This window comes from Xyrauchen texanus, chromosome 18 (genome assembly GCF_025860055.1).
Source record: "Xyrauchen texanus isolate HMW12.3.18 chromosome 18, RBS_HiC_50CHRs, whole genome shotgun sequence".
In the NCBI taxonomy this organism is placed as follows: Eukaryota; Metazoa; Chordata; class Actinopteri; order Cypriniformes; family Catostomidae; genus Xyrauchen; species Xyrauchen texanus.
In genome coordinates, this window is record NC_068293.1 from 4598887 (window position 1) to 4616593 (window position 17707).

Consider the following 17707-nt stretch of genomic DNA (forward strand, 5'->3'; position numbering starts at 1 on the left):
TTATTATCACTATAATAGTCTTTTTTGTTGTTGTTGCATACATTATTAATTAAGGCATTTTATGTTTGTTTTTTATGTAAGTATGAATAACTACATTTATTAAAGGGATAGTTCACCCCCAAATTAAAATACTGTCATTGTTTACTTACCCCTGTGTCGTTATACCACATGACTTTCTTTTACTTAACACAAAAAAAGAAACTGAGAAAAGATATTGTGCTGAGAGATGTCATAAACAAAATGCATTTTCACTTGAACGCCCCATTTCGCCAGCGGGCTGTGTGAACCACTGGTCTCGTGCAATTTCATGAATGCACAGAGGAGAGCAACGGTCGGTCAACAGTTTCACTAAATAATACATTAGATTTCAGTTTATTTCTCATTAAACCTCATCGTATGCTTTCATTAAAAATATTTTTTTTTTGACTTCTTAATTATACTTTTGATTCCTTTTGAAGCTTGAAGATGTGGTCACCATAAACTGCCATTGTATGACATCACTGAGAACAAAAGGTTTTCACATTTTCTCCCTGTGTCAAGAAAAAGAAAGAAAGACATATTGGCTTTTAACAACACAGAGGTGAATAAACAATGACTGACTGTAACTTTTTTGGGTGAACTATCCCTTTAATCATTCATACCGTGTAAGTTAAAATACTCATTATTTGTCAAGGATTGGATGAAAGCTTCTCTTTTTCTGCATGTTTGCTAAAACTGCATATAAATGATTTATAATGCATTTGTAAATGACAGAATAATGCATTTATTAGTCATTAATGAATCCCTTTATAATCCCTTGATAAATGGAACATTAATGTTAAGTGTTACCATAATGTCTATGTACAGTATATACAGATATCCATTAACAATGTAAAGCCTTCATCAAAAAGCTAGTTTGATATTAGAAATAGAAATAAATAAATATTTTATTATTGTTATGTTAGATGTTACCACACAAAGCACATTTTAGGTTAACCTTTTTTCAATGTACACTTAATAAATGTTTTGTCTATAAAAACAAAAATGTGCTTTTACATAAAAAAATAAAAAAAATAAAACATAACACACACACGCACGCACGCACAAACACACACGCGCACGCACGCACGCACAGACGCAAACATTTTGTTGATAACTTAAAAATTTGCATTGCGTGGTAACATAAATTAACTGATTTAATTCAAGTTACAAATATTTTTTTAAATAACTAAATCAACCTGATTACATTGGGTTCAGTGTTGGGTAAAACACTTAAACTTAACAAATTCAAAATAATATATATTTTTACTTCTTGTTCATTGTCGCACACAAGTCATACACTCGTTTTTTCCTGTCAATGAATCTATAGGAGGCGTACAGCCTTTATCAATCACCGAATCACAAAGAGACATACACATGAACAGAAACATATTCCATTTCATGTTTAAATTATACATAAATAATAATATTTTGGGCCTGGGTAAATTGCGTGGGTATTGCTACGTTTTTGCAAAACGTAATTTACGTGGTGTATACGCATTGGGCTCCTTTTTTGAAAGTGGAATGTCCAGCTGAGGGCGCCAAAACCCAGTGAAATGAAGTATTGAGATGAGATTTTGAGAGTGGACTTGGAGGTTTATGAGGAAGATGTGCATCCCTTAACAAAAACTTTACCCCAAACCTAACCAATAGTGTTTGGGGTAAAGACAATAAAAAAGACAACCCAACCAACCCCTTAACCCAACGATAGTGTTTTAAAATGTATAAGCGAAATAAAAAGCACATTTTCAGAAACAAGCAGGGCTTTCCATGTTGCTTTAATGATGCAGTGTCATGTTTCAACTTGCATTCTTGAGCAGTCTTGAAACCTGGCAAGCGCTCTACCATGTGAGCTACTGTGCAAGCTAATTACATCAGAACAAGTACAGATTATTAGTGGTGTCTAAAACACAAGCTAAAAAAATTCTGCATATTAAACACAACACTGATAGGGTTAGCTAGATCAATTAGAAATAGCCCCTTTAGTTAACAATTCCAGGTTACATCATTTTACAATGCATAGAGAGAAACACACAAAGAAACAAATAAAGTGCAGCTACTCAAACGCACGCACGCACGCACACACGCACACACACAGTGTTGTTCTGTGTATTCACCTGTTTGGCACTGCGTTCAAACACTATGTACTGTTGACACTGCTCCAAACATCGCTTCTTCATCGTCCAGAAATGCAGAACTCTGTTCTCCCTCTGCAGCAGTTCATTTAGGATGGCTGTAAAATACATGATGCATGTTTTAGGTGTACATACATAGATTTGACTATATAATAATTCAACTAACATGGAAAAATTCATGCCTGAATGGAAATTATAACTAGTGAAAAAAATCAGCCCATCCTCATATTAAAATAACTGGACACACACCGATCAGCCACAACATTAAAACCACCTGCATAATATTGTGTAGGTCCCCATCGGGCCACCAAAATAGCGCCAACCCGCACTCTCAGCATAGTATTCTGATATGATATTCTTCTCAACACAATTGTACAGGTCGGTTATCTGAATTCTCTGTTGACCTCTCTCATCAACAAGACATTTCCATCCACAGAACTGCCGCTCACTGGATGTTTTTGCCACCATTCGGAGTAAACTCTCGAGAAAATCCCAGAAGATCAGCAGTTACAGAAATACTCAAACCAGCCCATCTGGCACCAACAATCATCCATGTGATTATCTAATCAGCCAATCGTGTGGCAGCAGTGCATAAAATATGGGTCAGGAGCTTCAGTTAATGTTCACATCAACCATCAGAATGGGGAAAAATGTGATCTCCGTGATTTGGCTCATGGCATGATTGTTGGTGCCAGACAGGCTGGTTTGAGTATTTCTGTAACTGCTGATATTCTGGGATTTTCACACAGAGTTTAATCTGAATGCTGCCAAAAACAAAAAACATCCAGTGCGGGACAGTTTTGTGGATGGAAATGCCTTGATGATGAGAGAGGTCAACAGAGAATGGCCAGAATGGTGTGAACTTACAAAGTCTACAGTAACTCAGATAACCGCTCTGTACAACTGTGATGAGAAGAATATTATGTCAGAATGCTATCCTGAGAGGCAGGTTGGAGATGTTTTGGTGGCACGAGGGGGATCTACAAAATATTAGGTAGGTGGTTTTAATGTTGTGGCTGATCAGTGTATATCATGATGGGCATATCTAAAGCCAATTTAATTCATCCAGAATATGAGTGCTGACCTTTGACCTGTTGCTCAGGACCACGGGTGTTTCCAGACGAGCCCTGAGTGCTGACATTATTCCGGTGGATGTATTTGAGGAAAACCTCAGCATTGCGTCTGGCCAGAGTACAAGCCTGAAAAACACAGCACACTTTATACAGATCCAATAAACACCAGCAAAATACACACAAACACAATGAGAGAGAGAAAGAGTGAGCGAGAGAGGAAGAGAGAGTGAGAGAGAGAGAGAGAGAGAGAGAGAGAGAGAGAGACAGACTGAACCGCTGCCCAGAGGTGAGATATTGTATATCCATACTGAACCACATGCAGATATGAAAGGTGTGTTTCATTTAACACACTGAAATAATAATAATAATAAAAATACATGTAGCTTGTGCCCACGAAAAATCGTGACATGGCGTGTTGTGCAGATTTTACTTTTTATTTATTTATTTACATATTAGTTTACTTTTTGCCTATTTTATTTATGCTGCAGTTGTATTTGATGTCGCCTTCAGTTATTTAATATATGATAATTTTTGACGGCTCATTTTATATGTAATAAGTTGTTTTTGGTTGACACCATTATTGTAGTTTGTGGGTTAAATTTTGAGGTCCATATGAGTCTATAAAAGAGATAAATGATCAATTTAATTAATAAAAACTGGAGAGGCTGCCTTCACATCGAGATGCACCAATATTTATCTGAATGTCTTTGTTGAGTAGAGTAGATCCAGAATGTTTTTGCCTCGTTGCGCTGTTCAATTCTTGTAAAGAGGAGGATTTTGGGGTTTAAAGTTCTAGTTTGTTTAATAATTATTCTGACCCTGCTCACGTGTGCGCACACACTCATCTGCGGCATTCTTACACTATTATGGCATCTATCAGAAAATTTAGAGCTCTCCCTGTGTGACATCATAAAGCTGGGTATGTGTGATGGAACGTCTCAGGGCTACTGTATGTAAGGGCCGTGTTTCTTCAGGTTTGTTTGTCTTCGGGTGAGGACTCACTCGAGACCACACTGGGAAGAAACGTCTGTGAGCTGAACGGGGTGGAAGGCGTGAGGTTTACAAGATTGGATGGGGTGATATATCTAATAATTGTACAATTCAATTCAATTGAGATTTTATTGATATTAGAGATTTTGTGCATTGTGTAAAGTCATGTAAAGTAAACGCTAAAGTTACGCATCCCCGGCGTTGCTGCGAGGTGCTTGCCATTTGATTTGGATAAGTACCTAACTCCAGGGGCAGCACTCTTGGTGGGACTACCAGCTGTCTGACCCCAGGAATTAAGTTCTTATTGAATTAGAGGACTCATTTAGACTTAGTTGGGCTAAGTTGGGCTGACAGGGTTGGGCTGTGTCTAGAAGGTAACACTCTGCCGGATTAAGCCTCACAAGAGTCTCACTTGCTGTTATTACTGTTCGATTTAGGATTAGATTTAGTGGTAGGGTTATGGTTAGGTTTAGAGTTTCTATTGGACTCCAAATAAACCCAAAAGTCACAGTGTGTGCATGCTGCATGCAGTGTTTCCTGCAAGGAAGTGGGTGGGTCGCAAGATGGGCCTTTGGTTTTTAGGATCTAATGTAGCTAATGGCAACCACCTAGCTGTCAAACGCTGTAATATTTTATTCCATTCATTTCATGATGTGCCAATGAATTAAATCAAGTTAATTGCAATTAATCACATATATCATACATTTTTGCTGAGACCCACCAAATATATATAAATTCAATATATATAATTCTATAGTATAGTATATTTATAACTAATAAATATATCTAATAAATATAAATTCAGATCATTAAAATACATCATGCTACATTATTGTGTCAGATGTGTAAAGTATTGATTAGACAATACAGAAAGTGGCTTTAATTTTCATACCATTGAACATAAGCCTCCAGTCCACAGCTGCGATTCCAGATAACAATGCACCTCTTAAGAGAGTTGTCCACATGCAAAATGGCGAAAAATATTTTATTTGCGTTTCCCAAAATTGCACTTAATAGGGAGATTACTGACACTCGCCATTGTATAGCTTTGTGCGTAAACGTAACTTTATAAATACTTGATTCACCTCACTGGGAAATGTTTAAAGTTATTCTCTTAAATAGGCGTACTCTACCTAATTAACTAGAAAATTAAATATAGTTTTGTAATCATTTATGCTGGAAGACATCCTTTCTGCAAACCTGATGTATGGAAATACTACACTGAAAACTGATCCTTGACTTTGTGCTTCCTTAAATACTGTTCCTCAGCACCTGACATTAATATGCAGATATTGATGTAAATTCTCACAGATAACCAATGACTTCAACAAAGACGAGGGTTTTTAAAATCAGAACTTTATTAACAGACATTTAAAGTTGGATACAAATTGTATTAACCCTAACTAAGCTGACCTTAGAATCATTTTTTTTTACAAATGAAGCGGACACTTTAGCATGGACTGTCACAGTCTGTCTCCCTCGTGTTTCCTAGGACTCTTATTTTGAAGTGTTTCCCCCGGACTACATTTCCCATCAAGCACTGCCCTCGTCACTGCCATCTGTTCCTCATTGTTCTCACCTGTTTTCCATTCCCTCATTAGTTCTTGTTTGTTTATATTCCCTCTAGTTTTTGCATTCCTTGTCAGTTCTTGTTTGTTGTTGTTTTGAGTTCCTGTGTTTATTTGACTGTCATCATTTTTATTAAAGCCAGCACATAGATCCTACATCTCCTGTCTCATCTCAGCAACTGTTCGTTACAGAGACATCTCTGCTTCTCTTCATTTGTAGTTAATAAACTAAAAAACTTCCTGGTTACACTTATACATCGTGATCTTTTCAATTTTATGATTGCAAACTTTATCAAATCAATAACATATATATTTAATCTCATATCTAGAGGTAATTATTTATTGAGGAAAGCAATAAATGAATGTCAGTCAGGGGATCAGTCTACTGGAATGTTAACTTGGAACAGATTCTTGCTTTCACATATAAAGTAAGACAGGATAATATAAGGCACACATGATTCTTGTATAATGCGTTCAAGTTCCACATACTGTGGTCTTTAGTTGTCCATTTATTTAAATGCTATACTGCACTAATATCAGCCTTTGTTGTCTACTAAAAATTGTCAAATGTATGATAATGAAAAATAATACAAATGTGAACTAAGAATATTAGAGAATGTTTTGTATACGTTTTTAATAGGTTGCCACAAAAAATCCTTCCTGCAACATTTTGATAATTGTAGTTTATAGTTACACAAAACAGAACCTAAAGAGTATATGTATCGAATTATATTAAGTGTAAATTCACAATGAAGCACTCTACAATTACTTCAGTGCACTTGTAGATTAATGAAATTTTTTTATTATGCCCGCTTAAGAACAATGCATATTTACTTTAATTAATTTATTCATTTGATGACTTTAATAACATTCATCAGACAGACAAACAGACAGACAGACTGGCAGACAGACAGACATAGAAATAGACCCTTCTTGACCAACAGCGAAGGACCTCACAGCTGAAAATCAAAAAGAGTGCACACTAAAACTGTATTTACATAAGACAACTACTGTACACTTACCAATCAGTAGCGTGGTGATAAATGAAAAGTATGTACACTATCTAGATAGTTACTATATTAAGCTTTTTACAGGCAACACTACCAACATTAATCAGTCTTCCAAGAACAATTACAAAAAATGCTGCCCCAACCGGGACCAACATCATTCAGTAGTCTAGTATAAAGTCCACAGTTATGGGAATTGGAAAGGTCCAGTCTCCCCCTTAAATTTTGAAAACAAACACATGTATGAAACAAAACAGATATGCTTCTTTTGGTTGTGCATTTATGCAAATGCATAAGCGGCCAGTGGGTGATGATTATTTTATTGTTTAATTTAGAATTGAATTATTAGATTGTACATCAGTGAAAAGCTCATTAAATACAACACATCCATTCTGATAATCATTATGGTACAGCAGCAGAATTTTCCATCACTCATCACACTAGTGGTGACATGTTCAATTACAGTGTCGATTACTTTAAGGTCATAAATGATGACACAAACCTCTTATTTAACCGTACAAAGTGCGGTTGATGTAATTTCACAAGAGTTGTGTGAGCAAACATATTTGATAGAGATGGCTGTGTGTTGGGTATCAGTTCAGTACTGACCTTGAGAAAAGCCTCTTTCTGCTCCAGGTGTTTGCTGATAAGTGGAAGTATATGATCTATCTCTGCCAAAGATCCCAGTTTATCATGAGCTCCACACCAATCTTCATCCCGCCGGTACTCCTGCTCCAGACTCTCCAACACACTACAAACCTGAAACACACACACATGCCAGCACATCACCATGAAACACCTTGAACCTTTAAATGGGCAGAGTGGCTACCTGGATGTTGTTTCTGACTGGTCAAGTATGACCTTTTTTTTCCAATGATAAAAACTTTCAAAGTCAACTACAAATACGACATTCGTAGGTTGATCACCTTAAAATTATAAACACTGTGGAAGTTGTGGGGAGTCATTATTTTTCCTTTTCTTTTTGGTGGCATTAGAGGCACAGAAAGTACAGAACTAATCTGACCTTAATAAATCACATCTGACCTCTTCAGACCCCATCAGACATCTAGGAAACCACGTCAGACCCTTGGAGACCGCATCAGAACTCATAGAGACACTTAAAATGCTATTAGACCCAATCAGACCCAATTCATTTTCTTACCAAGTATTTTTGTCTTAAGGTTCAAAAAAACCAACCAAACCTCCTTAAAACAAGAAAGAAAATTGAGAAGCAAGTGAGTCTGGTTTTCACAGAAAAAACAGGGTATGAAAAGGTTATTTGGATTCTGATGGTGTCTAATGGAGTCTGATGTTGTCTGATGTGGTTTCTTGGGGGGGTCTAATGAGGTCTGTACTTTTTTGTGCCTCTAGTGCCACCAAAATGAATCGCAAAAATGTAACTTGTTTTAAGAATGTTTTGATATATTTCCTAGAAAACAAGATCAAATTACTCAGGAATATTTTTTTTTCATGTCAGACCAAATTAGACCCCATTAGACCTTATCAGACCACCAGTAAACCACGTCAGACCACATGAGCCCACATAAGACCCAATCGGACCCCATTAGACCTCATTAGACCCCTTTAGACCTCATAAAACCCATTAAACCACTTCCTACCACATCAGATCCCTTAGGACCTCATTAGACCCCCAAGAAAACACTTCAGACCACATGAGATCACATAAGACTCACCCCATTAGACCTCCAAGAAACCACATCAGACACCATCAGACCCCTTTAGACCTCATAAAACCCATTAAACCACTTCCTACCACATCAGACCCCCAAGAAAACACTTCAGACAACATGAGATCATATAAGACTCACTTAGACCCCAATAAACCACAGCAGACCACATTGCACCTCATAAGACCCATTAGACATTATCACATCTCCAAGACCGTGTAAGACCCCTTAGAACACCAAGAATTCCAAGCAGAAAAGAGCAAACCCTGTTAGGCCTCAAGAAACCATGTCAGATCACTTCAGACCCCATTATACAACATCGTACCCCATTAGACCTTATCAGACTGCCAAGAAACCATTTCAGATACCTAGAGACAACTTTAAAACTTCTAGAGCCCACTTAAAATCCCACAAGATCTCATTAGACTGCAAAGAAACTACTTCAGACCGTATTAAAGCACATAAGACCCAATCAGACCCCACTAGACCTCATTAGACCCCTAGGGAACCTTTCAGACCCCTAGAGAGCACATCGGAACCTATATAGGCCAGAGCAGACCACTTCGCCCCTTTAGACCTCATAAGACCCCCAACAACCTCATCAGACCACTTCAGACCCATTTAGACCTCATTAGACCCCCTTAAACCACATCAGACCACATTAGACATAGTTATATCCCCAAGAAACCACTTCAGATCAATTCTGACCCATTAGACCTCATCAGACCTCTAAGAAAGCACTGCAGACAACATTAGACCACTTAAGAACCCATTGTCCACGTTGACCACCTTGAGCAGTAGGCTACTGTTTACATTAGGTAGACGACCAATTTTGCCACCAGTGTCCCACACACTAATTTTTGGACACTTGACTGTATTTTGTTGGAATGGGTCTTTTTGGGCACCTCAGCCATGAGTATGTGTCAAATGCTTGTGTGTTTGTCAGGCATTGTTGAGCACCTGTTCTGATGTCTTGTAGAAGGCCACAGAGGCATTGACCAGCTTTAGTCTGTCCTCCATCTTCAGCATGAGCTGCTGCCAGTGCACTGCCACCGTCTCAGCACAGCTGCGGATGGCATCAGGGTCATAGTGTCCAGCCTGTAACATCAGCTCTGCCTTCTGCTGCACCTGTAGTGCACTCTGATGAGTCTTCTGCAGAGAGTTAGCATGAAACAAAGACTGAGAGAGAGAGAGAGAGAGAGAGAGAGAGAGAGAGAGAGAGAGAGAGAGAGAGAGAGAGAGAGAGAGAGAGAACAATAAGTATACATAAGCTCTGAGATGACATTTTCTTTTTGCCGTATTTTACATTATCCTGCCCTCCGCTCACTGAAGCAATCGATTCCTATGTAGAGTCCAGCAAGCTTTTGGGACTGTGCAGTTTTTCGGCCCTGGAATGCATTTTTCTGCGTTGAAAATGCGTGGAATGGTTCAAGAATTCGCAACGGCCCAGGAACCTGCCCCTGAACCATGATAGTGGAAGAGGGCTAATAGTGTAAGCTGTCTTGGCAGTCTTGCATGGTAAGGTATCGTTGTATCCACATAGAAGCACGTCTTTATCAAGGTAACCAGTAGATATATCGGGCACTGGCACACATTGCTATCTTAGGTCATTATTTAAATAATTCCACACATACCTAGCTAAAAATACACAGATTTTTTTATTTAAATCACTAGTTAAATATGCTCTGGGCTTTACAGGTCCAGATACACATTATGTGTCAGGTCACTAGCCTTAAGCCACACATATAGAGATTTCATTATCAGAGTTCATTAGAGTTATACCATTCAGGCAAGCCAGCCATGGCACATATAGATAGCATACACTTAGTGAAAATAGCTCTTTGGAGCAGCAGAAGTACACAAGACATGGTGGTAGATCTGCTTTTTTGGGTTTGTATTTGTCACATTTTGCAGCTGCATTTCATACACGCTTGATGCAGCATGTCTTTTAGCCCAGTGTTTTACTAATTGTGCAGTAGCAACACCATGTTCACATGCTTAACTCAGTATGTGTGTGTATGTTCTATCAGTGTAGTTTCTGTACTTGCACTGCAGCATCAACAGTGGCATAGCAGATCTAGTCTGCCAAGACCAATAAGCATACCATCAATATGTCATGCCCACATTAACATGCTAAATCATTTTCAGAGTTGTCATGACTTAACTGCAGTAACCATATTTTAACCATGATATTTGTAGTAAAACCATTCTACTAATACAGGAAATTCAGAAGTAATATCTATCATCCTGCCAAAAAATAAATAACTAAATCAATGTTTAGTACAGTTTTACTTTAGTAACACCATGGTTAATTTATTCATTTATTTGTTTTCAAGATGATAACTGGAAACTACTTTCTGAATTAAACATGCAACTAGGTGAGACCATGTGACAGTGTAGCACATTACAGTTTAAAATTGTATAATGCCCTGTTTCACGCATTATTTTTCATCCTACACAGCCAACGGTGAGGCCAGCTAATAACTTTGATGTTCATGAATTCTTAAATCATAATCATTACATGATAGAGTGTTTTGAATGTTTTTCCCACTTATCATACAGTAAGTGCTACTTTTACTGTCACTGCTATATTTGTAATATCTGTTTTTCCACATTAATGTTAAAACGATTGAATTATGATAGGCCTATAATTTAAGGGGATTTGTGAATTTCCACAATACGTTGCAGCGGTCAAATTCTACTCTTTTGCGGTATATTTATTCCACCCTTTCTGCCTGACTCTTACATTTAAACAGGCTTTTTATATTTTAACCTTACGACTTCTACATGTATATGACTGTGCTGTTTGGCTAACCACATAACAGCAAATGGACTACGTTTCTAAATCCTACATTTCTGGATGGTCATTCAGTATGTTAATGAGCTCATTGTTGTTATGTCTATGTCAAAAAGATTTCTTAGGTTGTTTTTGCTCTTCAGTTTCAATAAATGGTCTGAGTGGACTGTAGAGAGTTACAGTGTGACTACATAGTCCATTAAACTCTTTAATTTAAAAAGAGCAAGAAACCCCCTATTTTCCATTACATGTCCATTTAAAAAAAGAGATAGAAAGAGAGGGGCATAGAGTGAAGTTATTTCAGTTATCTGGATAGAGGTTAGGATCAAAGGGGCGTAAGATATAATGCTGTACAAAAATGTTCAGAATGCACAGAGTGAGACAGTGAGAGAGAGAGAGAGCGATGGGTGTGTGTGTTTACCTCGATCGCGAGCTGGAACTGTTCATGTTCTCTCTGTAGTTGTTCAGCCTCTGACAGTGAACTTGCATTCACCATATTTGCATCCAGCATAGACTCGCCATTACGAATCCAACTTAAAACCTAAACAACACATAAGACAAAAACTTCAGCACCAAAACTTAAAACACATCTATATATCAATCTGTCGGTTTGTCTGTCAATTTATCTATCTATTATGTACATTAAAAATATGTGTCCTTATGAGCTACTTCCTACAGATGCATAATGATATTTGCAGAAAAATCCAGGAATCATTCACAGTACATGGCAAAATGATAGAGCAGCAAAATGGATCTGTATGTGATATGCTTTCAATGAAGACTGATATCGAAAAGAGCTGTGAAAAATGTAACTCTCTATCTCTCTCTGTTCATTTCTCTGCATTAGCACTCATGTAATGGCAGGCACTTGATGGTTGTCCCTGGCGACAGCACTCTAGCCCTCTCTGATGCTTTGAATGAGATTAACACAGAGCAAGACACACTGAAGTAGTGATCACAGCTTCATCTCTCTCTATTGATTATCAATCAGAGAAGCTTCCACTGACAGAGCCAACAGGACTCCACATAACTGTAACGCCCACAGACTTCAGAACTGTCACATATCAAGAGCATGAGCAAATATTTATTTGTGTTATATCCCTTTCTGCAGCTTAGTATGTTCTAGTAAGCAAGTGTAACCACAATTATAATACATTATAATGATGCATAATACATAATAATTCAAATACACTATGAACAACCAGTTTCATATGTTAAAATATGAATCTTTTATATCTATTTGTGTGTGTGTTTTACCTGTTTAACCTCAGCTTGCAGGTGGCGTAACTGCACACATTGCTCCAGATGTTTGTGTGTGTGTTCTGAGCTCATGTCCAGCTCATGCTGTTTCTCATGAAGAAACTCCAACAGCTCCTGAACCTGAGTGGCCAGATCCACCTCCTTCTCACTGGTCAACTCAATACCTACAATCAATCAATCAATCAATCAATCAATCCAATCCAGGAACATGTTTACAGCTCATCACCACTGCGTGGCAGTAAGGTGGATCCTTTAAATCTGATCAAAACTGCTCTGTTTGTCCTCGGATCTGACATGAGCTCACATGCTTAAGGTAGCTAGATTATAACATGATGACTCGTGACTTATTGAATCATAATATCTGTGTCACTGTGCATTTCTTATTGTGAATTAAAATGTCAATACGCAACTTTATTAATAAGTGAGAGTTTGTTTTTTAGTGAGTTAAAGATGGATTGAAGTGAACAGAAAGGTGAGAGAGGAAGTCTTCACCCCATTATTCTATTATAAATACATTTTTGATTTGATTTTGTTTTGGCTTGTTTTACAATTTGGGATATTACCCATACATGTTCTAGGTTTTGTAAGATTCACTCATGAACTATGAATTGTTCTTTGAGCCTCTTCACTGAACCGTCTAAGTGAACCAATTTCCTAAAATGACTTCCCAACTCTAATTTACAATTTTTCAAATTTGCAAAAAATCAAGTTAACATTCAATTAATATAGTAAAAGTTTATTATATAATACGTAATTAATTGTTTTCTTAAATCAGTGATTTAAAGACTTGCCCGAGCATTATCAGACACACCCACAGATTGTCCCAGAAAAGAACAGACCGTGTCTGAACCTCACACAGAAGACTGTGTGCTCAGCCAAGTGAGAGAGAGGGGAATGAGAGATGGGTCAGCAGTTTGAGAGAAAGAGGAAGTCTGTTTCACATGTTAAAAATATCTGTGACACATAGAGTTGGACATGAGAAGCAAAGAAAATAAGAGCAGAGAGTGAGAGAAATGCTGGTTCAAGTCAGACAGAGAGATGGTGAAGAGAGTTTTGACATTAATATAGAGCATATAGTCTCTTTTCATTATAACCTTTTCTTTTTTGGTGCGCATCACTGCCATCTATGTGACTGCAGACTGGAGATCAGAACACAGGGGTCGAGCTCGCCAAGTTTTTGCGTTCTTGTGAAAATCAATCTTGCCTAACTACCTTGAAAAAGCAAACTCATGAAATGAGGATGCTAAACGCATCTATGTGAGTTTTGAGATGTGCTGCGATTATGTAGATTCAACAACCACTTAACTAAACGTCAAGCAAGTCCACAAGAACATGAAAAGAACAGACATTGAGAAACAAAATTTGTCTTTCAGTTAAATTATTCAGTTGTGTGCATTTAAGTTAGTTTCACTGCTTTGCACTTCACATGTTTTCTATCTAAAACCCTCCTCCACCCCAGCATCACCTGTCTAAATCGTTCTGCTTCAGATGGATTATGTGTGTCTTATTATGCGGCAGCTCAATACACAGTATGTCTGTTTATGTTCTAGCAGTAGCAGGTCTTACACTAGCAAGCAGTTTAAGCAGATCTAGTCCGCCAAGACCAAACCTACTATCTATCCAATAGATAAGGCAGTTGTATGACGAGGACGTCAACATAGAGACTTATTGCCTGTCCTTGTCCTTGTCATGTCGTTCTCACCTCAGTTTGGAGGATTCTGTCAAAGGCTGGGGGGTGGTTGTGGGGGTTAGGGGATGCATATGAGTTGATAATCTGACATGGTGCTAGCTACGAGGAGATTGTCTGTATTTCATGACTGCTAATGAATCCTTGAATGATGTATAATGTTATAATGAGGAATGGATGTCGGTGGAGTTTCTGGTGACCCCCTATGGTAATATAGTGCTCCTCTAGGGACTTGCTGCCCTACGCAGACTGCGTAATATGAATATAGGGAGCAGCAGTATTGTGTTTCAAGTAGATAAAAATACAATACAAAAAAGCACTGGTGTAGGTGTAATCTAATATATTATTTAGTCACTGTAAATAGTTACTTGTCAAAAGTAGTGTAACACTTTACGTTTTAAATTCTTGTAATAAGATTACAGTTACTGACTTTCATTAAGTGAATTGCTTTAAAGGACATTACTTGGGTAACACATTTTCTAAGAAATATATTATTAATGTGAATACATTTAAAACATTAATTATGCTCATAAGTATGCCTGTTTACATATCTGTGACTGCTGATGGATGTGCGCTCCCTAATGAGCCAATACGAAAATGAACAAGAAGGAAATACACTGCTCATGATGCATTTAAAGTCTGAAATCTCACAATAGATTGAAACCTGACTCCCGCAAACTACACTGCAGTCTGTAAATCTAGTAGGAGCTTGTGGTTTTGACAAATGCTTTCCATTTTTGTGAGCAATATGCATCAGAAGGTCACTGAGTGTGCCATCTAAGGCAGAGACGGCAGCAGTTCAGTTTTTTGGTGACCAGAATGAATGTGATAAATGTGAACGCACCTTTACTCCATTTAAACTTCCTCTTACTGTCTCTCACCTGAAGCTTGGACCTCCATGATGTACTGGTGCAGGTCTTGACCCTGCTGCATGACCTCATAAGTCATGCTGTTCATGGCCAGTTTTCTCTCTGCATGTCGCTGCAGTCTCTGCTCAGCCTGACTGGGCTCTTCTACGGTGAACTCGCTCACCTGACGGACCAGATCTTCATTCCACGCATCTAACTCTGCTGTTACCTGCAGAAAAGGGTGGACAAAATACCATAGGTAAACCCACTGTGTTGACCTACTCACTTCAGTTACATGGTACTCTAGAGAATATGGTGGTATTACCATAGTGCATGACCAAAAAAACATGGTATTCCTGTTGTACCATGTCCAACATGGTAGTACTATTGCACTGGACCTTTCAGAAACACTAACAATGTCTAGTGCCCACACACACACACACACACACACACACACACTAGTCACCTCAATGGTGTACTGCTCAAAGATGCGAAGCTGCAGGAAGATGTCAAGTTTGATCTTTCTCTCGTGGAATAGCTCCTCCATGTGTCCCTGCGCCTCGTCCAGCTGCTGCAGCACACTCTCAATGTGAGCGATGGAGCTCATGTGCGGCAGCTTATTACTGCTCATTGCTGAGTCTCTGTACAACCAGAATTAATAGGTTAAGATTAGTCCCAGGTTTAATCAAAGTCCATTATAAAGACTTCCTTTTCTACATCCGCCATATTGGATGTTCCAATATCAGCTACTCATTTCAGTACATTTGCTCTGTCTTGGGCTAAACGGTATCTGCTTCAATACAACTTTAAGTTCTATTGACAGCAGGTGTTGATTGATTATCACAGACAATCATTTTGACTTGTTTTTCAGTTTGTACAATAATGTAATTCACTTACAATGGAAGTCTATGGGGCAATCGTACCAGAAGGTTTACAAACAATAACATAAAATAAACCTTTTAGTGGTGGGACTACTTGTCTGTATAAACTTCATGTTATGTGTTACCGATGCAATTCATTTGTACGTTTCCGTCCACAGAACTGCCACTCACTGGATGTTTTTTGTTTTTGGCACCATTCAGAGTAAATTCTAGAGACTGTTGTGTGTGCAGATCATCAGTTACAGAAATACTCAAACCAGCCCGTATAGCACCAACAATCATGCCACGATCCAAATCACTGAGATCACATTTTTCCCCATTCTGATGGTTGATGTGAACATTAACTGAAACTCCTGACCCGTATCTGCATGATTTTATGCACTGCTGCCACACGATTGGCTGATTAGATAATCACATGGATGCCAGATGGGGTGGTTTGAGTAAAACGCTCATCAAATCAAGTATCTGTATGTGTGTGTGTGTGTGTGTGTGTGTGTGTGTGTGTGTGTGTTCAGAGAGCAAGTATAGGACAATTAATCAAGACTTGTACAGCTTTGATGTAGCTTTTAATTTTAAAACGAAATGTCAAACAGGTCCAAAAAGACCCAAAACATAAACAAGGCTTATTTAAGCATTATTTGCTAACAAATTATGCTAGATATTTTGTCTGAACGAACTTTTCTGACATATTATTGCAATGAATTTTAAGCAACTGTGATTTTTAGTGGATTTTTTAGTGGTTCCCCTCAAGTTCACAAAGGTGTCCAAGTAGAGTAACCACAGGTGTTGTTCAGCACATTGACTATGAACATGTTCCAGTGATGTTTCACAACCAAAAGTGTCACAGTACTTTTTGTCTTCATTTTCAACCTGTAGGTATTATTTTTCCATATAAAACCTAACAAAATCAAAAAATCCTTTTGTAAAATATTTTGCTTGAAAAATGTGCTTGCGCTTTCTTAATAAATGATGCTTGCTTTGAAATCGCCTTATCTAATGCAAAGACACTCAAAACATTTTAAGTGTGAAAGGAATACTTCTCCAGTAAATTCTCCCATATTTTACACAACTTAGGTATATTCACAATATTGCACAGCTTTTTGGTTTTATAAAACAGATCCACGATCAGAACATACTCATGTCTTTCCAAACACGTATGAGTTTCTTTCTTTTGTGAAGCACAAAAGGAAATATTTGAAAGAATATTATGGTCTGTCTTTTCAATACAATGCCTCACTTTAAAGCATAAAAAAGGACCCAAAAGTGTCAAAAAGTTGTTGTTTTTAGCACTTCACAACACATTTTCTCAAATTTACATGTATGCATTTGGCAGACGCTTTTATCCAAAGCGACTTACAGTGCACTTATTACAGGGACAATCCCCCAGAGCAACCTGGAGTTAAGTGCCTTTCTCAAGGACACAATGGTGATGGTTGAACCAGAAACCTTCTGATTACCAGTTATGTGCTTTAGCCCACTACACCACCACCACTCCTCCACTCTCACATAAACACGTGCCACTATGAATAAGCTTCATTTTCAGTGCTCATGAACCAACAACAAATAAACGATTTTCAAAGAAAAATTTAATTTTGTGTTGTTTCTCACCATCAGGCAAGTGAAGAGGGGGTGGCTCTAGGGGCTTGAGCCCCTGCCCTTTTGCTGAGGTGCCCCTCAGACAGAGCAGTGGCATAGCCATGGGTGTTCCAGGGTGTGCAAATGCCACCTAAATTGAAAGCTTGCACACCCAAATGA

General features: G+C 38.1%; 1 protein-coding gene across 1 annotated transcript in view; it reads right to left on the bottom strand.

Moving 5' to 3' along the window:
* Positions 1-17707, bottom strand: part of kalrna (kalirin RhoGEF kinase a) — a 281969-nt gene that overhangs the window by 104391 nt on the left and 159871 nt on the right. Inside the window, exons 13-20 of the mRNA XM_052148011.1 lie at positions 15538-15712; positions 15105-15300; positions 12534-12700; positions 11698-11817; positions 9440-9658; positions 7401-7550; positions 3238-3352; positions 2136-2251 (exon numbers count right to left, since the gene is read on the bottom strand). Coding sequence (XP_052003971.1) covers positions 2136-2251; positions 3238-3352; positions 7401-7550; positions 9440-9658; positions 11698-11817; positions 12534-12700; positions 15105-15300; positions 15538-15712 — 1258 coding nt within the window. The remainder of the gene's footprint in view (positions 1-2135; positions 2252-3237; positions 3353-7400; positions 7551-9439; positions 9659-11697; positions 11818-12533; positions 12701-15104; positions 15301-15537; positions 15713-17707) is intronic.